The sequence below is a fragment of the Pongo abelii genome, chromosome 2 (assembly GCF_028885655.2).
Source record: "Pongo abelii isolate AG06213 chromosome 2, NHGRI_mPonAbe1-v2.0_pri, whole genome shotgun sequence".
In the NCBI taxonomy this organism is placed as follows: domain Eukaryota; kingdom Metazoa; phylum Chordata; class Mammalia; order Primates; family Hominidae; genus Pongo; species Pongo abelii.
The window spans coordinates 90,657,317-90,684,327 of record NC_085928.1 but is presented as its reverse complement, the minus strand read 5'-3'; the positions used below and the strand labels follow the sequence as shown (position 1 = coordinate 90,684,327).

The following is a 27,011-nucleotide window of genomic DNA, read 5'->3' as shown; positions in this document are numbered from 1 at the left end:
GAAAACTGCTGTATCTTTCTGAAAATGTCAGCTTTAATTTAATCCTGACAAAAAGAAGATAATCAATAAATCTCAGATTCCCAGTATTTTGCTTCTGTCATCATTATCATCATCATTAGTATCATCATGCTGCTTCTTGCCCATTTGTTCACCTCTCCCTCCCATTCCACTCTCTGCCCCTCTCTATGCCCCCAGAGGCTGATTCCTACAGACCCCATCTCCCGGGCTCCCTCACCTCCAGTTTCCTGATTGGCTTAGTCAATTGGAGGCACAGGCTGGAGCTCAGAGCATAGGGTGTTTCTTTTCCCTCCCTCCCTGTTTTGCTTGCATTTCTAAGAGTAGCTGCGTCCCTTCAATCACAACTGCTGTCAAGTGGACCTGCTCCAACAATTCAGCTCTCACTTGACTCTATAATATTTTCTCTCCTTGCCCCTCAGAACTAAGGTTGGTAACAGCTTCCCACTATTGCTGATCTCTGGATGCTGCAGCACCTCTGCATAGTTTCCTGACCTTGCTCATTGCACATCCTTCTGTGAATGTCTCTGATACCATCATATCTAATATCATCTTCTCTACGACTGTTATTTTATTGATTGCTCCTCACTGTACTGAGTGCCCCAAAACACAAACTCATTTAGCCTTGACAAAAATTCCAATGGGAAAGTATTTCACAGATGAGAAAGCCAACCTAGCAGTTTTAAGGATCTTATTCCAGGTAACACAACTAGGAAGTGTCAGAGTCAGAATTCAAAGCCAGCTCTTGCCACTCCAAAGTCTGTTTTTAACCACTGCCGACAACTCCACAACACAGCCCACAAAAGAATCACCTCAAGTGTTTGTTGAAAATCCAGATTTTGGGCGAGGAGCCAAGATGGCCAAATAGGAACAGGTCCAGTCTACAGCTCCCAGCGTGAGCAACACATAAGACCGGTGATTTCTGCATTTCCAACTGAGGTACCGGGTTCATCTCACTGGGGGGCGCCAGACAGTAGGTGCAGGATGGTGGGTGCAGCGCACTGTGCGCCAGCCCAAGCAGGGCGAGGCATCACCTCACCCGGGAAGTGCAAGGGGTCAGGGAATTCCCTTTCCTAGTCAAAGAAAGGGGTGACAGACAGCACCTGGAAAATCAGGCCACTCCCACCCGAATACTGCGCTTTTCCGACGTGCTTAGGAAACGGGGCACCCGGAGATTATATCCCGCACCTGGCTCGGAGGGTCCTACGCCCAGCGGAGTCTCCCTGATTGCTACCACAGCAGTCTGAGATCAAACTGAAAGGCGGCAGCAAGGCTGGGGGAGGGGCGCCCGCCATTGCCCAGGCTCACTTAGGTAAACAAAGCAGCCTGGAAGCTCCAACTGGGTGGAGCCCACCACAGCTCAAGGAGGCCTGCCTGCCTCTGTAGGCTCCACCTCTGGGGGCAGGGCACAGACAAAGAAAAAGACAGCAGTAACCTCTGCAGACTTAAACGTCCCTCTCTGACAGCTTTGAAGAGAGTAGTGGTTCTCCCAGCACGCAGCTTGAGATCTGAGAACGGTTAGACTGCCTCCTCAAGTGGGTCCCTGACCCCCGATTAGCCTAACTGGGAGGCACCCCCCAGTAGGGGTGGACTGACACCTTACACGGCCAGGTAATCCTCTGAGACAAAACTTCCAGAGGAACTATCAGGCAGCAGCATTTGCGGTTCACCAAAATCCACTATTCTGCAGCCACCGCTCCTGGTACCCAGGCAAACAGTGTCTGGAGTGGACCTCTAGCAAACTCCCAACAGAACTGCAGCTGAGGGTCCTATCTGTTAGAAGGAAAACTAACAAACAGAAAGGACATCCACACCAAAAACCCATCTGTACGTCACCATCATCAAAGACCAAAGGTAGATAAAACCACAAAGATGGGGAAAAAACAGAGCAGAAAAACTGGAAACTCTAAAAATCAGAGCACCTCACCTCCTCCAAAGGAACGCAGCTCCTCACCAGCAATGGAACAAAGCTGGACAGAGAATGACTTTGACGAGTTGAGAGAAGAAGGCTTCAGACGATCAAACTACTCTGAGCTACAGGAGGAAATTCGAACCAATGGCAAAGAAATTAAAAGCTTTGGAAAAAAATTAGATGAATGGATAACTAGAATAAGCAATGCAGAGAAGTCCTTAAAGGACCTGATGGAGCTGAAAACCAAGGCACGAGAGCTACATGACAAATGCAGAAGCCTCAGTAGCCGATGTGATCAACTGGAAGAAAGGGTATCAGCGATGGAAGATCAAATGAATGAAATCAAGTGAGAAGAGAAGTTTAGAGAAAAAAGAATAAAAAGAAATGAATAAAGCCTCCAAGAAATATGGGACTACGTGACAAGACCAAATCTACATCTGATTGGTGTACCCTAAAAGTGACGGGGAGAATGGAACCAAGTTGGAAAACACTCTGCAGGATATTATCCAGGAGAACTTCCCCAATCTAGCAAGGCAGGCCAACATTCAAATTCAGGAAATACAGAGAATGCCACAAAGATACTCCTCGAGAAGAGCAACTCCAAGACACATAATTGTCAGATTCCCCAAAGTTGAAATGAAGGAAAAAATGTTAAGGGCAGCCAGAGAGAAAAGTCGGGTTACCCACAAAGGGAAGCCCATCAGACTAACAGCTGAGCTCTCAGCAGAAAACTCTACAAGCCAGGTGAGAGTGGGGGCCAATATTCAACATTCTTAAAGAAAAGAATTTTCTGCCCAGAATTTCATATCCAGCCAAACTAAGCTTCATAAGTGAAGGAGAAATAAAATCCTTTACAGACAAGCAAATGCTGAGAGATTTTGTCACCACCAGGTCTGCCCTAAAAGAGCTCCTGAAGGAAGCACTAAACATGGAAAGGAACAACCAGTACCAGCCACTGCAAAAACATGCCAAATTGTAAAGACCATCAAGGCTAGGAAGAAACTGCATCAACTAACGAGCAAAATAACCAGCTAACATCATAATGACAGGATCAAATTCACACATAAAAATATTAACTTTAAATGTAAATGGGCTAAATGCTCCAATTAAAAGACACAGACTGGCAAATTGGATAAACAGTCAAGACCCATCAGTGTGCTGTATTCAGGAAACCCATCTCACGTGCAGAGACACACATAGGATCAAAATAAAGGTAGGAAGATCTACCAAGAAAATGGAAAACAAAAAAAGGCAGGGGTTGCAATCCCAGTCTCTGATAAAACAGACTTTAAACCAACAAAGATCAAAAGAGACAAAGAAGGCCATTACATAATGGTAAAGGGATCAATTCAACAAGAAGAGCTAACTATCCTAAATATATATGCACCCAATACAGCAGCACCCAGATTCATAAAGCAAGTCCTGAGTGACCTACAAAGAGACTTAGACTCCCACACAATAATAAAGGGAGACTTTAATACCCCACTGTCAGCATTAGACAGATCAACAAGACAGAAAGTTAACAAGGATACCCAGGAATTGAACTCAGCTCTGCACCAAGCGGACCTAATAGACATCTACAGAACTCTCCACCCCAAATCAACAGAATATACATTCTTTTCAGCACCACACCACACCTACTCCAAAATTGACCACATAGTTGGAAGTAAAGAACTCCTCAGCAAATGTAAAAGAACAGAAATTATAACAAACTGTCTCTCAGACCACAGTGCAATCAAACTAGAACTCAGGATTAAGAAACTCACTCAAAACTGCTCAACTACATGGAAACTGAACAACCTGCTCCTGAATGACTACTGGGTACATAACGAAATGAAGGCAGAAATAAAGATGTTCTTTGAAACCAACGAGAAAAAAGACACAACATACCAGAATCTCTGGGACACATTCAAAGCAGTGTATAGAGGGAAATTTATAGCACTAAATGCCCACAAGAGAAAGCAGGAAAGATCTAAAATTGACACCCTAACATCTCAATTAAAAGAACTAGAGAAGCAAGAGCAAACACATTCAAAAGCTAGCAGAAGACAAGAAATAACGAAGATCAGAGCAGAACTGAAGGAAATAGAGACACAAAAAACCCCTCAAAAAATCAATGAATCCAGGAGCTCGTTTTTTGAAAAGATCAACAAAATTGATAGACCACTAGGAAGACTAATAAAGAAGAAAAGAGAGAAGAATCAAATAGACGCAATAAAAAATGATAAAGGGGATATCACCACCAATCCCACAGAAATACAAACTGCAATCAGAGAATACTAGAAACACCTCTATGCAAGTAAACTAGAAAATCTAGAAGAAATGGATAAATTCCTCAACACATACATCCTCCCAAGACTAAACCAGGAAGAAGTTGAATCTCTGAATAGACCAATAACAGGCTCTGAAATTAAGGCAATAATCAATAGCTTCCCAACCAAAAAAAGTCCAGGACCAGATGGATTCACAGCCGAATTCTACCAGAGATACAAAGAGGAGCTGGTACCATTCCTTCTGAAACTATTCCAATCAATAGAAAAAGAGGGAATCCTCCCTAACTCATTTTATGAGGCCAGCATCATCCTGATACCAAAGCCGGGCAGGGACACAACCAAAAAAGAGAATTTTAGACCAATATCCTTGATGAACATCGATGCAAAAATCCTCAATAAAATACTGGCAAACCAAATCCAGCAGCACATCAAAAAGCTTATCCACTATGATCAAGTGGGCTTCATCCCTGGGATGCAAGGCTGGTTCAACATACGCAAATCAATAAATGTAATCCAGCATATAAACAGAACCAAAGACAAAAACCACATGATTATCTCAATAGATGCAGAAAAGGCCTTGACAAAATTCGACAACGCTTCATGCTAAAAACTCTCAATAAATTAGGTATTGATGGGTCCTATCTCAAAATAATAAGAGCTATTTATGACAAACCCACAGCCAATATCATACTGAATGGGCAAAAACTGGAAGCATTCCCTTTGAAAATGGGCACAAGACAGGGATGCCCTCTCTCACCACTCCTATTCAACATAGTGTTGAAAGGTCTGGCCAGGGCAATTAGGCAGGAGAAGGAAATAAAGGGTATTCAATTAGGAAAAGAGGAAGTCAAATTGTCCCTGTTTGCAGATGACATGATTGTATATCTAGAAATCCCCATGGTCTCAGCCCAAAATCTCCTCAAGCTGATAAGCAACTTCAGCAAAGTCTCAGGATACAAAATCAATGTGCAAAAAGCAGAAGCATTCTTATACACCAATAGCAGACAAACAGAGAGCCAAATCATGAGTGAACTCTCATTCACAATTGCTTCAAAGAGAATAAAATACCTAGGAATCCAACTTACAAGGGATGTGAAGGACCTCTTCAAGGAGAACTACAAACCACTGCTCAATGAAATAAAAGAGGATACAAACAAATGGAAGAACTTTCCATGCTCATGAGTAGGAAGAATCAATATTGTGAAAATGGCCATACTGCCCAAGGTAATTTAGAGATTCAATGCCATCCCCATCAAGCTACCAATGACTTTCTTCACAGAATTGGAAAAAACTACTTTAAAGTTCATATGGAACCAAAAAAGAGCCTGCATTTCCAAGTCAATCCTAAGCCAAAAGAACGAAGCTGGAGGCATCACGTTACCTGACTTCAAACTATACTACAAGGCTACAGTAACCAAAACAGCATGGTACTGGTACCAAAACAGAGATATAGACCAATGGAACAGAACAGAGCCCTCAGAAATAATGCCGCATATGTACAATTATCTGATCTTTGACAAACCTGAGAAAAACAAGCAATGGGGAAAGGATTCCCTATTTAATAAATGGTGCTGGGAAAACTGGCTAGCCATAGGTAGAAAGCTGAAACTGGATCATTTCCTTACACCTTGTACAAAAATTAATTCAAGATGGATTAAAGACTTAAATGTTCGACCTAAAACCATAAAAACCCTAGAAGAAAACCTAGGCAATACCATTCAGGACATAGGCATGGGCAAGGACTTCATGTCTAAAACACCAAAAGCAATGGCAACAAAAGCCAAAATTGACAAACGAGATCTAATAAAACTAAAGAGCTTCTGCACAGCAAAAGAAACTACCATCAGAGTGAACAGGCAACCTACAGAATGGGAGAAAATTTTTGCAACCTACTCATCTGACAAAGGGCTAATATCCAGAATCTACAATGAACTCAAACAAATTTACAAGAAAAAAACAAACAACCCCATCAAAAAGTTGGCAAAGGATATGAATAGACACTTCTCTAAAGAAGACTTTTATGCAGCCAAAAAACACATGAAAAAATGCTCATCATCACTGGCCATCAGAGAAATGCAAATCAAAACCACACTGAGATACCATCTCACACCAGTTAGAATGGTGATCATTAAAAAGTCAGGAAACAGCAGGTGCTGGAGAGGATGTGGAGAAATAGGAACACTTTTACACTGTTGGTGGGACTGTAAACTAGTTCAACCATTGTGGAAGTCAGTGTGGTGATTCCTTAGGGATCTAGAACTAGAAATACCATTTGACCCAGCCATCCCATTACTGGGTATATACCCAAAGGATTATAAATCATGCTGCTATAAAGACACATGCACACGTATGTTTATTGCGGCACTATTCACAATAGCAAAGACTTGGAACCAATCTAAATGTCCAACAATGATAGACTGGATTAAGAAAATGTGGCACATATACACCATGGAATACTATGCAGCCATAAAAAATGGTGAGTTCATGTCCTTTGTAGGGACATGGATGAAACTGGAAACCATCATTCTCAGCAAACTATCGCAAGGACAAAAAACCAAACACCGCATGTTCTCACTCATAGATGGGAATTGAACAATGAGAACACATGGACACAGGAAGGGGAACATCACACACGGGGACTGTTGTGGGGTGGGGGGAGGGGGGAGGGATAGCTTTAGGAGATATACCTAATGCTAAATGAAGAGTTAATGGGTGCAGCACACCAACATGGCACATGTATACATATGTAACTAACCTGCACATTGTGTACATGTACCCTAAAACTTAAAGTATAATAATAATAAAATAAAAATAAAAATAAAAATAAAAATAAAAAAAGAAAATCCAGATTTTGGGAAACTTGTCCAGACTCCCCCTTCTGAGGAAGCCATCTCTAGGGTTTCACTTGAGCAGTGAGATTGGCTCGGGGTCATCACGTGACCCACAGGAGCTAATTGCATGGGGTAACTGACTACCTACGGGGTGAACTGGCACGAAAACTCTGACCAGCATGGGCAACGGTAATTAGTAAGGCCAGTCAAACTCTCCCCTGCATCCCAAATTTGAATTGAAAATGCTAAGGAAATTAATGAAGAGGTAGAGGGAAGAAAAAAAAGAAAACCCATAAAGAGAAGCAGGCAATAGAAGAGTGACACACATAGTCATTTGATGGTGGAGCAGTGACCAGTGAAGCAGCAGTAAGATGGCAGAGACCCTGGAGCCTATCGTAGCCTGAATAGTGATTATCCTTAGCTTCTCTTGAGAATTCTAGCTCCTCTCACGCATCAGCTCACCAGTGATTTAGGCAATTGTTTGACATGTCTTTCCTGAACCGGACTCATTTCACTGAGCTGATACATCCTCTCATTTTTACAGAAGGTGCTCTAAGCTACCACAAGTGAAATAGCCTCCCTATCAGCCTTCCTACATTTATTCTGTCCACCTCTCTAAACCATTATTCACATTGAAGTTGCGGTGATCTCTCAAAAATGTAAATTTAACTTCATTAACCTCCTTGCTTAAAATACACAAATGGCTTCCTATTCTTTTGACATACAGTAAAAAAAAATCCCTACAGTAATCTAAAAGTTCCTGCATGGCCTGGCCACTGAGTCTGCTCTTTAGCCTCAGCTTGAGACACACGACCCCAATCTCTTTGGTTCAGTTACACTGGCCTTCTTTCAGTCCCTTCTGATCACCACATTCCCTCCTGCTCCAGGGCTCAGCACAGGCTATTCCTTCTGTCTACAATATGGATCCCTTATCCTTGCACCTAGTTAACACCTACTCATCATCAAGCATCACTTCCCCAGGGATGCCTCGCTGATCTGCCTGACTGATGTCAATCTCATGGCATCTGCCTTGCATAGTACTGTTCACAGGTGTGACTTTTTGTGCAATTACTTGATTAATATCAGTCATTCCCACTAAACTCCCTAAGACCAGGGTCTACATCTGATTTTGCTCACTGTTGTTTCCCCAGCACCTTGTACAGTGCCATGCTAACAGTAGGCATGAAAATATTTATTGAATGATTTTATATCTAAATACAATGACGCTGTGGAAAAGTTCTTCTAGACATGCAACTGTATAGTTTTCATGGAGTGAATGACAATAGTAACAGTGGGCAAGTGACTGTTGCTTAGGAAGGACTGACACAAAACAGAAGACGAGAGAATGGGTGGCTGTATGCACAGTACCCAGGACAAATCTCTCCACTTGGAAGGAGATCCCAATCCTTCTGCAGCCCCAACATCCACCTACGCACCTAGGAAAATGCCCAAAAGGTCAGTGGCACTTGGCTGTCTTTTATTGAGTTTCATTTAAGCTTGCAGATATATTTCCAAAGAGTTTATGTCAACAGCTTTATAAGCCAAGTTATTGCCAGTTTGGTGCCTATTACCTACCTAATCCAGCTTTAAATTGACTTGGAAAAACAAAGACAACAAACTTGCAGCCTTGACTGCCAAGTGAAAAGATGGTGCAATTAATGCAAATATCTTTGATTGCCTCTTGAGAAACATTTGTAAATCAAACTTGGTAATGACTTAACTGTGTAGCATATTCTCTCAAATTATCCACAACAGAGAGAAAGTGTTTTATATTATTCAAATGTGTAAAGTTAGGTTTAATAAGTGAAAAATGTTCTTTCTCATAATTTCATTTAGGAGACTGGCTTTAGTTCCAAAAACCTTTTGTAGACACCTAGCAAGTGCTAGGCACTCTGCAAGGCCAGAAGAAGGAGATATGGATATGAACTGCATGGTTCTTGCTTCTCAAAGGTCTCACAGACCCTTGAGACCCTTCTCAGTCATAGCAATAGAAAGAAATACATGCCATGTTACCAGTGCACATTGTGCAAAGTGAAACGTCCTTCATTTTATAAAGGAAATAATAATGGTGCAGAGGTTGTAGAAGAGCAGGAGGTGCTCACCAAGAAGACCACGAAGGGTTTGAGGTAACACAGGGTCCAGCTTTGTAATGTTACAAGTGAAAAAAATGAGGAACCCCCAACGACAAAGTTCCCTCAAGTAGTTAATGCCAAAACCAGATCCTGAACCCAAAAGTTCCCTTTAAGGGGTTATCCAAGGTACTACCAAATTCTATTATCCTTACTGGCTTTCTCAAAAGGCACTCCAGCCATTGGGGGTTGAAAAATCAAGCAAACTTTGATTTGCTGTTTATAAGAGAGCAAGATACAACTTCCTGCCTCCAATTTGGCCCCTTTTCAATCTACTTCTGATATAACCATGAAATAATTTCCTAAAATGCAAATCTGATCATGTGATTCCTGTTGCCCCTAGGATAATAACTGGCATCCTTCATAAGGCCTCCAAGGCTCAATATGCCCTGGCCCTGCCTGGCCTTTAACCACTATCTCCTTCTTTCTCTAGGTTCCACCCACACTATACCTCCTCTGGTTCTTCAATCATATCGTGATTTCTGCCACATCAGGCCTCAACACACAAGTTTCCTCTGCATGGAACAGGCTTCCTCCTTCTTTACTACTGATTCATTAGGCTCAGGCAGAGTGCCATTACCCTCACTGTAGACTAGGTTATTACCTCTTTGCCCTCTCTATGTGCTCTGCCATTACTTTTTATCGAGTTACCTGCCTAGTAACTGTCTTCTTTTCTAGACTTAGCCCCAAGAGGGTAGGAATGTCTCTATCAGTCACTCATGCATCCCACACCTCAGCATGATACTCAGATTCTTAGGAAGGCTAAGCTGCTAGAACAAAAAAACTTCAAAGTCTGAGCATTTTACAGAATGCGAAGTTCTTTTTTCTTTGCCATGTGACAGTCCAGAGTGGGAGTTCCAGGTCTGTGATTGTTTTACTCCATGCAGTCACGTGAGACACAGGCTGATCAGCATGTGGCTTCTAAAGTCTTCCTGATAATTTCCACCTTAGTCAGCTTGAATGGGGAAAAGCATGGAGGAGCTTACATGGAAGGTGTTCACTTCTCTTCTGCTCCATTTCCATCTGGAGGAACTTAGTCACATAGCTGCAAAACTACAAGGAAGACTGAAATATGTGGGCTAGCTGGCCAGCCATATGCAGGCATTTCTTTACTATGTGGCAGGGAGAAAAAGGATTTTGAAACACAGATGGCTGCTCCACTAAAATCTCAGAGAATGTTTACCAAAATAAACAATTTTTAAATCATTATATTGCTCTGCTATAGATGCTGATATCAATACCCCAACTCCCAGAATCATTATGTTTCTTTCATTTTGTTGGCAGCATTTCAATATCCAAACAACTGGCTTCAGTGAAAGGTAAGGCACAGATGACTCAGATGTACATTTTTCTCCTCTACCAAGATGGCATGCCAAGTGTTAAAAAAAAATAATAGGACATCAAAGAATGCCAGAGATGTAAGGGAACTTTTGAATAAATCATCAAACATTCACGATGTTCTTTTTAAAGATGTGGGAACTGAGGTCCAGGAGTAGGAATTAACTTACCTAAACTCATACAGTTCATTAAAGGCAGAGCTGAGATGAGACCATGGATCCCCTGGCTCCTAATTCAGTGTTCTTCCCACCATATCCAGTTGTGTCTCCAACGGCAGCATCCTCAGAATGTCTAGAGCAGGACCATGAGTATCTGACTCATGAATGTTAAGTGGAACTCAGGATGCAATCAGCTCCCAACTGCCTCTGTTGACTGAGTGGAAACAATGTGGCCACCTCTCAAAGTGTAAATATTTGCCCCTGGAAATCAAATGCATAGGTAAAATAAGTTTAGGACTAACAACATTGCCATGGAAATAACAATATAAGAAAAAAACGCTTGTATACTTGGATCATTATTTTATTCAAAAGTATAAGGCTTCACATGTTTACAGAGTAACAAGCACAGCTGTACTTTACTATATTGCAGGTTTTTCCCTCCTAGATGACTAGCCAAACTCTCCAAAAGAGACTCTGTAATTTTATTTAAATAAATCTCCATCTTCATGGAACTATTTTTATATTATTACAACACAGCAGACTGGTGATTTATGTTTCAATAATTTACACAACTTCAGGCACTTTTGAGAATTGTCCCATCACATGTCTAACATGACTTCTTCTGGGAGGTTGAGATTGTAACTCGGTCACCTCCACCGCACACCCACCCCTGCCCACGTACACAACATTCCTAGCACCAGACTCCTTAAATCAGACCACTGAACCACATTTATTCTTATGCCTTAAAAAAAACACAGGATAAACATGATTCATCTCCCCAGAATGTATTTTATTTAGTGGGAAGTAATTCTAAATGTTATTCATCAAAATCAGACATGGATAGGTCGTGACATAGAAGTCAATACAAACCCACATTTTCTCTGCTGGCTACTTGGGCCTATGCCCCGATCTCATGAGGCTTAGGAATGCAGGGTGAGTACATATTTTCCTCTAACACCCAGGGTATTTTTGCAGTGGGAAAATTTGAGAAGTACTGGGAAAATTACTGGCCTAAAGAGTAGACAGCAGGGACCTAGTTTTTAGTTCTGATATATACTACCTATGTGAGCTTGAGCAAACAACTTCTCTCCTGTAGGTCTTCACATCATTCACAAAAATAACTGATATTAGGATAAGTTCTAAAATGAGGAGATTCTTTCATCCTGCTGTATTGAGACTGGTATTTCCATGACATCATTCAGTGTGAACTGACAGTGAACGAATTAGGTGATTTAGTGTTCCACATTCCAGAGCAGGTGAGGAGGAAGAGGCAGAGAATTTTTCTGAAGTTCAAAACAGCCCAGTTTAACACATGTATAGTGAAGCCTACAACATGCCAGGGCCTGGGAATGAATGCAAAGATAAACAAGAGGCAACAACTGTCCACAAAGAATATAGTCCAATGTGCTATACAGTATAGCAGCCACCAGCTACATGTAGATACTGAGCACTTGAAATCTGGTTAATTTGAATTGAGATGCGTTAAGACTTAGGAGACTTAGTAGGAAAAAAAATGTGAAATATCCCAATAATTTGTTTATATTGATGACATGTTGAAATGATAATATTTTAATATATTGGCTTCAGTAAAATAGATTATTAAAATTAACTTTTACCTGTTTATTTTTACTTCTTTAATGTAGCCATCTATCAGAAATTTTAAAATTGTGATTGTGGCTCAAATTATTTTTGGTGTGGGGGGCAGCACTGATGTAGAAGATAATCTAAACAGAGTGTTTCAGTGTGAAGATTATGAAAAGATTATGTTTAAGAATTACAGAAGCACAAAGGAAGGACGTGTAGCCCCATCTGGGAGTTTGGGAAAGAGTCCTGCAAAATACGCTGCCTGAAAAAACAACACCTAGAGGCAGCGTGCATCTTGGAGTGAAACCAGAGCAGTTGTGTGGGCAAGCTGTAATACTTAGCCTCTTGCTGTCTCTGTTTCTTCATCGATAGAGTGGGGGTTGATACTAAGACATACCTCATCAGACTGACATCAGAATGTAGTGAGTTGAGTCATGTGCATTCATCCCAGGGAGGAGTCATTGGCATGTAGAATGTGTGTCGTATATTATTGTCCACCAGAATACAAGCTCCAAAAAGTCAGAGTTTGTTCTTTTGATGTTGCTCACTGCTCTGCGCCCCACAACTATCACAGGGCCTGGTAATAAATACTTGCCAATAAATGCTTGTTGGATGGATAGAGTATGCAGAGACTACACACAGTTCAGTATTATTAAAGTACTGACAGTGAGCTAGGGAATAACAAAGAGGGCAGCAGACATCGGCCGGGCTTAATGTCCTTCCCTGCACCCCCATTCCAGAGGCAAGAGAGCCAATAAAAGATGCCAAAAGAGAAACAGCAGTCCCTTGTGTTTTCAGCTGCACTTAGCCCTTTACGATATGCTTTCACATACTAGTTCCCAACTCTGCGAGGCAGACAGTGAAAGAATTAAGAGGCAACATGCTGGGTTTATTAAGGGAAGAATCCAACCATAGAAACAGGAAACTAAAACGCCTCACCGAATATCATCAGTGTTATTAGAACAACCAGAGTTCCTCATTATCTTTTATTTTTAATATTTTCTAGCTCTGTTTTTACCATGGCCATATGCTATTTTATAGCCAAGGGAAAGTCATGCTGTTTTTCAAAAGAGATGCAGGAAAAGAATGGGAAGTTGGCTAGACCAGATGGAGTTCCCATTTCAGAGTGCAGTCAGACCTGAACTTCATCAGAGGGTCAAAAAATATCTGGATTCCACAGTCACCATGGGGATGTCCTTGCAAGAAGATACTCCTAAGTGGCTGATCTTTCTACGGACTTTGAAGTCAAAGGTTTCATATACTTTCTTTGCCACTTCTTAGCAATGTGAACTTTATTTAACCAAATATATAGCCTGGGCACTGCTCAGAGATACAATAAAAACTGAGAAGGCCCACACACTCCCTCCTTTCACCCACTTGTCTTCACTCTTGTCCCTCCTCCTCACCTTTAACTGAAAAATTAGATGCTCAAAATGCTTTGATGCCTTCTCTTTCCACTTTGAAGAAAATCCTGATTCCTTTACATGGCCTACAAGTCCTGCATGATCTAGCTTTTGCTTACAAACACCCTTCCAGCCCCTAGAGTTTACTCACAAATGTCTTCTTTCAGAAATCTGCCAAATATGCCAGATTTATTGTGACCTGAGCCTTCACATATCCAGCTTCCCGAGCCTGGAACATTCAGCAAATTCCTAATCTCACCCTGACCCCCACCCTTTTCATGGCTGGCTCCGCCTCATCCTAGTAATCTTAGCTTAAATATTAATCTACTCATGAGGCCTTCCAGACCACCCATCTAAGTAGTTTTCCTCCCAGACCCACTCTGTAATTTTTTTCCTGTTTCTATACCTTCCTTGCCTCATACATCACAACTTGTAAATATATGTATGTGTATATATATGTAGACAAATAACATAAAATAACATTTAAAAAAACGTGTATACATATACTTACTCTTTATTATTGATTTCTCTGCCAGATTGTAAGATCTATGAGAGCAGAAACCACATCTGAGGTTTTTTAATTAAAAAAAAAAACAAAAACAGGGACAAGGGTCTTGCTATGTTGACCAGGCTGGTTTCAAACTCCTGGCCTCAAGCAATCATCCCATCATGGCCTTCCAAAGTGCTGGGATTATAGGCATGAGACACTGTGCCTGGCCCCACATCTGGTCTTGTCCCCTCTGTATGCTGGGAAGTAACAGGAACTTAGTAAGCACTCAATATGAAAATCATGTTATTCTGACTGAATATCATTCTTTGAACCTGTCATTGTTGCACATTACCTGGGCTGAAAGCTGAGAGATTTTGTTCTTATTTTCTTCGGATTCATTCATTTAACAGCATTTATTAGTACCTACAATGTAGCAGACATTTGTACTGTCACTGGGAATATAGTGATTTTAAGAAAAAGGGTCTGATCCCTGGCCCATGGAGGCTGCTTTCTAGTTGAGGAAAGGACAGGTAAACATGTAATACCTGTAAAGTGTGATAAGTTCTACACTAGGGGATGTATTGGTGACTAAAAGAACACAAAGCAAAAGAATTTTCTTCATGGTAACTTGTACATTTCCCTGTGTTCACAGCAACGCAGTGAAAAGAAACGAATTAGCATTGCCCTATCAAGGAGCTTACCTGAGAGAAACCAGTCGGGATATCACTCTGTTTTAGGCCACGAGTCAAAGAGAACCCTTATTCATCATTATAGCAAAGAGCTTTTCCTGAAAGTCATTCTCCTTTATCATACTGACACGAAGTGATGCTGTGTCTGACACAGAATATAAATTCCACAAGAGCAGGACTTCATTTTATTCAGTGATTCCTAATATCAAGGACTGAGCCTCGTCCATAGTAGATGCTCTATCAATATTTGTTGAATAACTGAATGAAATTACAGATCAGAAAACCAAAGCTTAGAGAGGTGAGAGACTTTTCTAAGGTCACATGGCAAGCAGGTGGTAAATCTCATATCTAACTCTACTAATTCTAATTGCTATTAAGGGAGCTTTTGTTCTCCCTTGTTTAAAGATGCAGGATCGGAAACTCCCACATCCTGCTCCCAGATAGGAGGCAAAGGGCCAAGATTTAGAAGGTTCCCTACAGTTCCCTTGGAAGACACAACAGCAGGTCTGGGGAAGGGTTATTTGTAACTCAGGATACTTTGTTGCACATTTCTTCTCTCCTAGCTCTGAGGAAGTGCTCAGATCTGGAAAAAGCTATTGCCACCACTGCTCTGATTTTCAGAAATTCTTCTGACTCTGATGGTAAACTTGAAAAAGCTATTGCCAAAGATCTGCTGCAAACCCAATTTAGGAATTTCGCAGAGGTGAGAGAATTAACTTGCATAAAGAAACAGGAACCACACCCTCATGGCTGACCCAATGAGCAAACAACTCCAGCTCCATGTCCCTGTCATGTTGTCTCACGTAACAAATGTTTATTGAACACCTACCTTATGCCAGGCAGCGAGCTGCACTGGAGTTGATGCAGTGAAGACAGCAATCCCCAGCAGGGGAAAGAAATACACTAAAAAAGTAATTAAAAATAGTCAAAGGATGTGAAAGAGTAGAGCATTCAGTGAGAGTAAAACAGAGGAACTATCTTGGGGCAGGTAATCAATGATGGGCTCCTGGAAAACTAAGGTATAGCTGAGATCTGAAGAGTAAGCAGGAGGTAGCTAGGCAAGGGGGAGTGAGAATGATGGCGTTCCAAGCAGAGATCTGGAGGGCCAGTTGGTGAGAAGGGATGGGACGGTAGCTGGGAAATGGTTAGAGATGAGGCTGGGGAGGCGAGGAGAAGCCAAATCTTACAGAAGCATAGCCTGATAGCAAGAGGAAGCCAGGAACTATTTCTACGTCCAGGCCTAAGAAATTACACCAGCTGCAGTACAGAGAACAGACTAGGGTTGGGGGTGGAATAGGAAAAAAGGGAATAACTAGCTGTGGGGAGGCAATTCAAGAGAAAGATGGTGATGGCTTAGACTACGGCAGTGAAGGTGGAGATAAACAGACAAATAGAAGAGACGTTTAGAAGGTGGAATGAACAAGATCTGACAATTGATTGACTATGAGAGTTGAAGGACAGGAAAGCAAATGATGACAACCCAAATTCTGACTTATGAAAGGAATGGTGGTGTTCCCATTCCTAGAGAAGAAAAAGGCTAAAGAATAAGCAGGTTTGAGGTGGGATGGAGGTAGGCAGGAGATGGTGAGTTCCATTAGGATGTGTCAATGTTAAGATGTCCATGAAATATTTAAGAGGAAGACTTAGCAACAGGATAGATGAGTTCAAAGGTGAGAATAGAGATCTGTGTTCAAAATATAGAAATGAGAGTCAGCAGTATATAATCAGTCAGTGGCCTAAAGATTACTACCTTACTCACCTAAGGGTATATTTCTCAAATTTCAGTCATTGAATACCATATTTAGTATTTTTCCCACATCTGCCTATAGCCTGTGTTGCTTTGAACTTTTCCTCTATATTTTCTCTCTTCTTAAGTAAAATTTTATAAGGACACTGTATCATTATTCTTATTGTAAATTCAGTGGATTAGAGTAAAAAATAATCGTGAAAAAATAGATGACTATCAATTCTTATTTAGTGTTTAATATTTATTCTTGCATCACCTAAAATGGCATTACATTCTATCAGCAGTATATGTTCATACTTTGGAAAATACCAGCCTAGGGAAAATGTGTAAGAGGAAAAAAGGGCCTCATATCAGCTTAAACTATCAATATTTATTGATGGGTAGAGCAAGAAAGCACATAGAGGCAGTCTCCAAGTCCCTGTATCTGTTCTGAAATATTGAAAAGATAGTAATCTCTCTATATATGCACACATACACATATATAAACACCTATATATGGTTTCAGTGCACTACAGTTATATAAGATGTCACCCACTGAGGGGAGTTAAGTCAAGGGTACAACTTTCTGTGAGTGGGTAATTATTTCAAAAGAGAAACGGAGAATATAGTGTAATACACAGATAAATGAATGGAAATAAATGTTAATAAGGGTTAGCTATTTTGAGTAATGGGGTAAAGGGTTACAGTCACAGTTCTTTTTTTAAATTTACTTTTCCTAAATGTTCTAAATTAAACATGTATTTTTCTGATTTTGGGGTTTTTTTTGGAAAGCTACTTTTTCAGGCAGAAATATCAGGCAGAATTTACCAAGAGATAACAAGTTTTGGGGAGTCTAAGGAAAGGATGGGTAAATAAATCCTATACCATTTGCCTACGTCCAAGGCCAAAAGAAATGGGGCCCATATGCCAGACAGAAAGGGGGCTCATTACCTGGTAACCTGGCAAATGCTCAGCAAGCTTTTAACACATATGAAAATGAAGAACTAATGGACGCACCATCTTGATGTAACTCATCACCCTCTCAGAACACCAGGGCAAAAGAATTAAAAACCAGTCCTTAGGAAAGACACCTTCAGCCTCGTGTCTCTCAGTGTAGGCTAAACCCTAGAAGTACAGCCAATTTCTGGATCTCTCTAACAGCAGGCACACCTAGGCCTCAGTGAAATCTTGCCCTCTGCTGGAGATGAAAGCAGAGCCATATTTCAGGGACTTGAGGGGACAGTTCATCCCAAGGCATTCTCTGCAATGTCTGTCAGAATGCTGCCTTGGCCCAACCACCCTGCCCCATGAGACCCCCCTAGGGCAGGTGCACGCACGTGAGTCAATGGCAAAGCTCAGAAGCCCACTTCATTCCTAACTGGGCTTTCTCCTCAGTCCCCATATTGTGTCCCCTGATAAACTGAGCTGGTTCTTTTGGCTAAGGCCTGAGTTCTAACGGGAACATTGCCTTTCCCATAAGGCTAAACATGGTTTTGGGGATCTTAGCACCTTATAGCCAGTCAGATAGAATTTTAAAAAGCACCTAAAGGCACTACTGGGAAGATACAAAAAGATGACAGGTCATGCCCCAGGAGGACTGGACCTCAGAAAATGGTGTGCTCTTAAAATATGCAGGAAAAAAAAGAAGACCAATACCTCTCTCGTACATCTGAGCAAACAGTGTGCCATTCTGCTAGTAAAGTGGTCCTGTCTACCTGTGTCTTGGAATCTGACCCTTTCCAAATAGCACTCAGCTCTCCTGGAGGGAGAGAGTAGAGAGCTCCCCTTGGCCCTCATGGATAGGGTGATGGTGACCTCTTGAGGAGAAACAGCCTATAAGAGGAATGTAGCATCATTCCCAAAGTGCCTTAGTCATTGCTGTGATGGCTTTATACACCTAGCACATGGGTGCGCATTTGGGGTCAAACTAAATGTAAATATGGTTCTATATAATGGTGAATCAAATGACTTTAACATTTTTATTGTCACTGGGGAAGATATTTCACAAGCTGTGATTTGAAACTAAAAAGTATCTCCATTTATATACTATTAAGATGTTTTCCTTCAATCTGACTATTTATGAACACTATGAACATAGATTTGATTTATAATCAAACTAAAGCTAAATAATCTTTCAAAGCACGTATTTTCTTTTAGCATATTATTCTATATTTTTAGCATTTTATTAGCATATTTAGCATTTTATTCTATATTTCTGGATAATCTTAAATCTTAGATAATGAACCCATAGAGGATACCTTCCCTAACACAAAGATTGTATTTTGAAAATTTAAAAACATAATATATGTGTTCAAAAAAAGGCAGAATAGCTTAGCAGTTAAGAGTATGGGCTCTCAAGAGGTAGATGGGCTACAAACCCTGGCTCCACACCAAAATCTTCCCAGCTTGGGGCAAGTCTCTTAATTATCACCTGTCTCTGATACTGCATCTGTAGGATGAGGATAATAGTAGTATATATTCAATAAGGTCACTATGATGATTAGAGGAGATAACACATAAAAAGATTTAACATGGTGTTTTACTGGTAGCGTTGTTGGCAACTTGGTGTGTTATTATTGTTAATAACATGTTTATTATTTACTATGATTTTGATGTTTGTCCCCTCCAAACTCCATGTTGAAATTTGATCTCCAATGTTAGAGGTTGGGCCTTATGGGAAGTGTTCGAAGTCATAGGGACAGAGCTTTCTTGAATAAATGAATGCCCTGCTTTGGGGGTGTTGAGTGAGTTCTCATTCTATTAGTTACCACAAGAACTGGTTGTTTAAAAGAGCCTGGAACCCTCCCTCCTCCTCTTGCCTCTTCTCTTGCTGTGTGATCTGTTCATACACCAGCTCCCCTTCACCTTCTACCATGAGTGGAAGCAGTCTGAGGTCCTCACCACATGCAGATGCCTGATCTTGAACTTTCCAGCCATCAGAATTGTAAGCCAAATTTTTCTTTTTTCTTTGTAAATCACTCAGTCTCAGGTATTCTGTTACAGCAACACTAAACAGACTAAGACATTATTGTTTATGATCTGTAAACCTAAAGTCTATACAATGAATTCGGTTTTTATTTCTCCATTCTCACAGGGACAAGAAGCCAAGCCAAAATACAGAGAGATCCTTTCTGAACTTGATGAGCACACAGAAAATAAGCTAGATTTTGAAGACTTCATGATCTTGCTCTTAAGCATCACTGTCATGTCAGATCTGCTACAAAATATATGGAGTGTAAAAATTATGAAATAAACAGTTTTAAATATGCTGTATAAAATAATGGCAAAAGACAGTGTTACTAAAATGTTTCCATCTTATTTTTGATTAATTGAATGAATCTATCATGCATCTGGAATTGCCTAGGATGGTTCTGGTATTCAGATCCAATGTAACTCCAATGTAACACCAAATATTTACCCATACACTTCAGGAATGTTTGAATGATAAGGTCTCTGTGTGCTTTACCATATGATAGATTTGATACCACTGAATAATAAATTGCTTTTGCTGAGTCAGTAGTGACCTAGAGCACTCTAATTATAGTCATTGAGTCACTCATTTATTCACTAAACATTTGTTGAGCATCTACTTGATGGGACTGCTGAGGATACAGTAATGAATTTGCCAGGCAATTCCTTCCTTCAGACATGTTTGCAGAAGTCTAGCAGAAGAGATGGACATTGAACAATTTTTAATTAATTGCATACACAGTATAATTAGAATTGAAATAAGGGCCATAGGATGCTAAAAGAGATTATCACCTGATCTGAGTTCAAAGGTCAGAAAAGCTTTACTGACATTCTATAAAATAAAATAAAATAAAATAAAAATTGTCCATGGATGCCAGGGATATGGGTGGGAAATGGGGCTGTCCACAAATGGCACAAGGGGAGTTTTTTATTCTATTTTATTTTATTTGAGACAGAGTTTTGCTCTTGTCACCCAGGCTGGAGTGCAATGGCACGATCTCGGCTCACTGCAACCTCTGCCTTCCAGGTTCAAGTGATTCTCCTGCCTCAGCCTCCTGAGTAGCTGGGATTACAGGCGTGTGCCACCATGCCAGGCTAATTTTTTTTGTATTTTTAGTGGAGACAGGGTTTCGCCATGTAGGCCAGGCTGGTCTCGAACTCCTGACCTCAGGTGGTCCGCCCACCTCAGCCTCCCAAAGTGCTGGGATTACAGGCTTGAGCCACCAAGCCTGGTCAAGGGGACTTTTGAGGGGGCTGGAAATGGTCTCCATTTTGATTGTGAGATGGTGACTACAAGACTGCATGCATTTGTCAAACTCATAGAACTGCACACTGAAAAGAGTGAATTGTACTGTATGTCAATTATACCTAAATAAATCTGACTTAACAAAAAAATGAAACCCAGTATACTTGTAATCTCTGACCACAATTTAACCAACAATTCCTTGGGATTATGATGTAAAAGTAGTCATATCTCAGAGACCCACACCGACCCCCATGACCACCTCCTGTATTCCTGAATTTAAATTACATACACACATATAGTCAATGCCTGAACCTTTAAGATAGACTCTCACAAAGATTTTTATTCATGTAGGACCTCACCTGAGGACAGCAGGCTCCAGTAGGGTAGCTCAGCATATAGCAATGGGCACTCAAGTTCCCCAGAGGGGGCACTGGGCAACAGCCAGAGGCACAAGCCTTAATCAACCCTGGCTTTCAGAAATGCCATCTTACTCTAGATGCCATCTTACTCTATCTTTACATGGGAGTAATAATGTCCCCCCTTTCCAACTGCAGGAACTGAGGATTAGAGTAGCTAAATGATGGTCCAGGATCATTGAGGCAATCAATTTCAGAGTCAGAATCCTGGCAGAAGCAAAGAGGTGCCAAAAGGGGAGGAGAAAGAGGAGACATAGTTTTCTGGCTTTGATTCCCATTTTGTTCCAGTCACTCGCTAAGCTCCACAATCAGGCAGGCAGACACCTAACATGTATTGCACTTTTACCGCACGCTGTTGCCAAGAGAGAGGCAAAGAGGAACGAGTCACAGTCTTTACCTTCCAGAAGTTTATGGCTGGCAAAACATGTATGTAAATGTGGTCTATTGGAGTTATTCTATAATCCTGTAAAATGCATTGTAGGACTTTACTTCTCTGTTTCCTTACAGTTGAGTGTGTCCATCCTTTGGCCAGTGACATCTGAGCTGAAGTGAAACGTGCCACTTCCAGGTGGAGGCTTTGAGAGCCTGGGTCAATTCACTGCCCTGCTTCCCTGGGCTGTGATAACTGGCAACATGCCCCATGGAGGCTGCTCCTTCAGCCTAGGTCCTGAGGGAGGCCAGTTTGGAGCAGAAGCCCAGACAAACTGATATGGACAACTTGCTGAAGGAAGAAATAAATATTTTACCAGAAAAAAGATGGTTATTCATTGTAAAATTATTATAACTTCCTAAGTCCATCCCTCACCTCTCATTTTCTTCCCAGCCCAACATTGTATGCCTCATAACCTATGTTAAGAAAATCCCAGCACTTTGGGAGGCCAAGGCGGGCAGATCACCTGAGGTCAGGAGTTTGAGACCAGCCTGACCAACATGGAGAAACCCCACCTCTACTAAAAATACAAAATTAGCCAGGTGTGGTGGCACATGCCTGTAATCCCAGCTACTCCGGAGGCTGAGGAAGGAGAATCACTTGAACCCGGGAGGCAGAGGTTGCAGTGAGCCAAGATCGCACCACTGCACTCCAGCTGGGGCAAAAAGAGTGAAACTCCATCTCAAATAAAAAAAAAAAAATCCTTTCCAGAGAGAAACCTTCAGCCTTGCTCTGGTGCAGTGTTGCCTCATCCTGTGGTTTTCCAGATCCACCAGAACCCAACTCCCTGGCCCTCCCCACTTCCAAACCTCAGACATTCTAAATCGAAGAGATTACAGATAATGTAAAGGAAAGCCCCAGACTTTATCCTCTCAGCATTTTAACAGGAGGCAGGAGTGTTTAACAAAAACATTCAAACTCACTTATCTGACAAAAGAAGAAAAAGGAATTAAAGAAAATTTGTTATATGTCCAGTTTTCAAAGGCTTCTTGCTTTGAGCTGTTTCATGTTGAGTGACAGAAAAGTGTTGTTGTTTTTTGTTGTTGTTGTTGTTGTTGTTGTTGTTTGACAAACACAGGGCTCATCCTACGAGCCAGGCACTGTTCTAGGGAGTTCCAAATAGTAACTCATTTAATACCCATAACAACCGTGTGAGACAGGTATTATTATTATGACCATCTCATAGATGAGGAAACTGAAACACAAAGGTTTTGATTTTCGTGAATCACACAACTAAGCAGATTTGAGAGTTTTCTGCCTTCCTCGAGGGCATTGTTAATTTTGCTTTAATATTAGACTTCGTTGTGAGCAATAATATTATAACTCACCAAAAATAGCTGTGCACATTTCAGGCACTGTGCAAGAGATAGCAGTACCAGCTGGGCCCTAGAGAACCATTTGGCATTCCTCAAATAGAATTCTGTGGGCTGTTCTCCCTCAAAGCCCTTTGTGTCTCAGTTGCAAGTAGCTGAATATGGCAACCTTGGTGGTCAATGGAAAGGTCATATTCACACCTTTCAGAGAAGGAAACCAGAGAGCCTGACCAATGGTGTGATGAAGAATCTTGGAGTCCTTCCAACTCTATGGGCTCCCAGGAAGAATTTTTGAAAATCCATCCCAGATGGAAAGTCACACTCCTCTGGGAGAGATATCAATTATAGAATCTATTTTAGCCTGATGCAAAGAATGCAAACAGAGCAAAAGCACATGTACGTGTTGAAGCATCAGCGACAGACAAATCAATGAGTGTGATGCTAAGACACTAAAACATAGGAGATCTACTTCTTGGTTCTAGTCCCAGGACCATGAGCTCTACTGTAAAAACAAAGCTGCCGTCTTGAAAATGTTACTGATCGTCACAAGTGAGATTGTGATGCAAATCTGTCTTAAGATACCTTGGTTGAAAAGAAAAAAATCCATTCCAATTACACATATATACATATACACACACAAAGGAAAAATGGGAGGGTTGTATTTATCAAGGTACAGAGCATATAATGGAATGAAAGGATAGAGAATGCAATGAATGTCCACACAATCCTGAAAACAGCAATAGAAAGCAAAATATTGGTTTCTGATCTCTCCTTCTCTCTGCATGTGGTCATTATCCTGTATTCTCTTTCTCTCTATCTCTCTATCTCTATTTCCTAAACCAATTATTTCTGGATTCTTGGCACAAGAGCCAAACACAATGTCCCCATTGCTGACTTGACTTTTCCCTTTAAATGCTCAACAGACACTCAGTAGCATCTCAGAAGGCCCAATTCTTATCCCAGGAGAGAGAAGCTGATTGGCTGAGTTTGAGTAATGACTTCTAAACTAATTGTCTGAGGTCAAGGAGGAGGCTGACATGCTCACCTAGCAGGGACTGTGGGAACTGACTCTTTGCAGAGTCTGTGGATGGGTTCTCAAAGAAGGAAGAGAGGAACTGAGGAGGAAGTGATTGATAGAGGAAATTAGAAGAATCTCTAGTACAAAATCTGTGACTTGGACTAGAAAGGCAATGTTATTTGCATCTCAGATATGGGCTTAGCAAAAGTGCCTTGAAGGAATAATTTTGTTTGTTACTCCAAGTGAAACCTTTAGTGAATTGTCATTGTACAAAAGAAGCTAACCTGAGTCTCCCTGGTAAGTTTTCCTGTGATTAAATATAGCCAAGATATTCCTGTACAAGAGCTGTGGCACCCTTGCAATTTGGTGAACATGATAGAAACATACCCTATCCAAGAACCCCTAATTTTCTTTATTTTAGCATCTAAAAATGGATCCAACTCTGAGATCAGGATTTGTGCTTTAAATAGTCCTTTATAAGAAAGGGGGAGAGGGTTGGAAGAAAACCAATGGCAGTACTGTTCATCAGCTGATCTTCTTCATGGGTAGAGCTAAGGAGAGTTCTTGGGGAGACCATTCTGCTGAATATGAAAAGGTTGGGCCAGACCATTAACAAGGGGGGAGAGTGACCCAAAGAATTCAAGCCTGGGAGATTTGTTGTGCTAGTCTCCTCTTCTCTAATTTCAATCTAGGCCACATGGATTCCGATTTCACTTTGACTTTTCAGGAGGTACAATTTTTAAATCAAATGCAGGAGGTGGCATGGTATAAAATGGAAATTTTAGCATGTTTTATACTCCCACACACTTGAGGAATACCACACGTTCATGTTACAAGTTCTCAGTACCTTATTCACAATTCTAAATCTAAAGAACAGTGACCATCTAAATTTTTTCATAATTATTTGGTAACAAATTACGAACTGTAACTAACTAGAGGCTATTCGTGGTCTTTATTTCTTCCACTTTGAGTGAGTGTTCAGAGTGTGGAGCTAGGAGGTCTATGCCCCCAGAGAAATTGCTGATTTACAGAAGTGGGCCAGAGAGAGGACCTGAACTCTAGTCCCAGATATACCATCACAAGCTGGGTAGCTCTGTAAAAGTCCTCCAACTTTTCCAAATGAGCCTTGTGTTTTGTTTTGTTTTGTTTTTCAAATAAAAATATGAGATCAGAAAGGGGCCTGTTTTCTTACAGAAGTTGTTGTGGGACTTCAAGAGGCACATACACATTTGAGGAGCCCAAAGTGTACCTATGCACACTTCTGATGTCTATTCTAACTTGTCTTATTCTAGACAAATTGTTACTATCATTTTCTTTATTAATAACTGCCCCTTATAGAACATCTACTACACTCAAGTACTGCTGTATAGTCTTTTACACAGCTTTAGGGATTGGTATTTCTCTATTTTACAAAAGAGAGTGAAATTTGGGGAAGGTTGAGTGTCCTACCCAGGATCCCATAGCATTAAGTGGCAGATCAAATCCAGGATTGCAACCCAGGCCTATTTCATACTATAGTCTAGCTTCTTTATGATACCAAGAGTGGATATAAAACCATCAAAGGAGGGTCTCTCCATTATTTACAGTTTATACTGAATTACAACAAATTTATTCTGTAAAATAAGGAAGAGGAAGAGGAAGCAGCAGCATTTCACATGCCCAGAGCTCAAAGGAATCAAGAAGAGTTTTGTGGGGTTTTTTAATGCTCTAACAATATAACAATTTCCCTCCCTCTCTCTGTCATTTAGTTTAGTTTTCCAGAAAATTATTCCTTTGGGAGAAGGCAATGGAGTTTTTAAATCTGTGTGGCCTGTAGCCCACGGTTTTCCTTAAAGTAGGTACAAATGTTGGGAAGAAGACCATGGAAGAAGGGACAGGAAGGCAGTAGAGCCCCTGGGAAGGTGAAAGCATCTTCCTGATCTTAGCACATGGCAGGTGGCACGGTAGAAACACTGATGCAAAGGTTAGAACGGCTTTTACTTCCAGCTCTGTACCTGCTACCTCCTCTCTAGCTCTCAGATTCTTCCTTACTTAGTGAAAAGGGACTCTGTGACCAGATGTTCCCTAAAATCCCCTCCCATTCTGAAAATCTTTTACGCAAACCAATATTTTCAAAAAGAAAATTGTAACAAGGTGCTAATACGCATATGGACAAATTCTAATCACTTAAGAGTCTGTCTTTTCTACCCCTTTTCACAACCTTGGCCATGACAGTCTGTGGCATAAGCCGAGCACACAGAGGGCTAAACGTCAATAAGCAGATGCCCTAGAAGGGAGAATAAGAAGAGGGGCAGGAGAAGCTGACAAGTTCTCAGTGCTTTTCAGATTAAGAACATGAAGATAAGGTCAAACAATACATGTGGTCATCTATTAACCTATAAGATCTTTAAAAGCAAGAGCCCTGCCTATCTTGTATAGTAGCTTCAGCACCTACAATAGCGCCTACAATAGACTTATACAGCAAATGCTTAGTGAATATTGAAAAGAAAAATGACTTTGGGAGACCGAGGTGCGCAGATCACGAGGTTGAGAGATCGAGACCATCCTGGCCAACATGGTGAAACTCCGTCTCTACTAAAAATACAAAAATTAATTGGGCCTGGTGGCGCGTCCCTGTAGTCCCAGCTACTGAGGAGGCTAAGGCAGGAGAATCCCTTGAACCCAGGAGGTGGAGGTTGCAGTGAACAGAGATTGTGCCACTGCACTTCAGCCTGGGTGACAGAGCAAGACTCGAAAAAAAAGAAGGAAAAGAAAGAGGAAAGAAAGAAAGAAAGAAAGAGAAAGAAAGAAATGAATGGATGAATGAGTGTTTCTCAAACAGAAGGGGTAGAAAGGGGACTATTAACATATTTGCTTATATGCAGGTCAATGACATGCCAAAAAAAGAAAACACAGGTGTGCTCTAGTGGTAGATGAGTAAACTAGGTCTGATCACAAAGACTGTGCTAGTTTTCAGAATTGGTGGAAGGGAATATGCAGACTCCATTTAAGACTGCATTTATTCCAATTTAGCTCATAACTAGCGAATAAGCAGTCTTCAAGATCAAAAACACTCTGTGTCTTTGTGTTA

The 27,011-nt window shown here is 41.0% G+C and overlaps 1 protein-coding gene across 2 annotated transcripts; it reads left to right on the top strand.

Annotated features, from left to right (window-relative positions):
• The first annotated feature begins 8,363 nt into the window (after positions 1–8,363).
• SNTN (sentan, cilia apical structure protein) lies at positions 8,364–20,913 on the top strand. Of its 2 annotated transcripts, XM_002813566.6 has the most exons (5): positions 8,364–8,486; positions 10,445–10,479; positions 15,386–15,525; positions 19,403–19,492; positions 19,643–20,913. In XM_002813566.6, exons 1-5 carry the CDS (start codon positions 8,377–8,379, stop codon positions 19,799–19,801), a joined length of 534 nt encoding a protein of 177 aa, XP_002813612.2. In that variant the 5' UTR covers positions 8,364–8,376; the 3' UTR covers positions 19,802–20,913. The 2 variants fall into 2 exon arrangements, with proteins under 2 accessions (XP_002813612.2, XP_009237114.1); XM_009238839.4 differs by lacking the exon at positions 19,403–19,492.
• Positions 20,914–27,011: the final 6,098 nt, after the last annotated feature.

What these genes read in the sequence shown, in the direction of transcription:
- SNTN (XM_002813566.6), top strand. Translation starts at nt 8,377, where the DNA reads ATGGGTGGCTGTATGCACAGTACCCAGGACAAATCTCTCCACTTGGAA. An exon ending in CCTAGGAAAATGCCCAAAAG is followed by an intron (nt 8,487 to 10,444) that starts GTCAGTGGCACT and finishes TTTTGTTGGCAG; the next exon opens with CATTTCAATATCCAAACAAC. An exon ending in ACTTTCCAGCCATCAGAATT is followed by an intron (nt 19,493 to 19,642) that starts GTAAGCCAAATT and finishes CCATTCTCACAG; the next exon opens with GGACAAGAAGCCAAGCCAAA.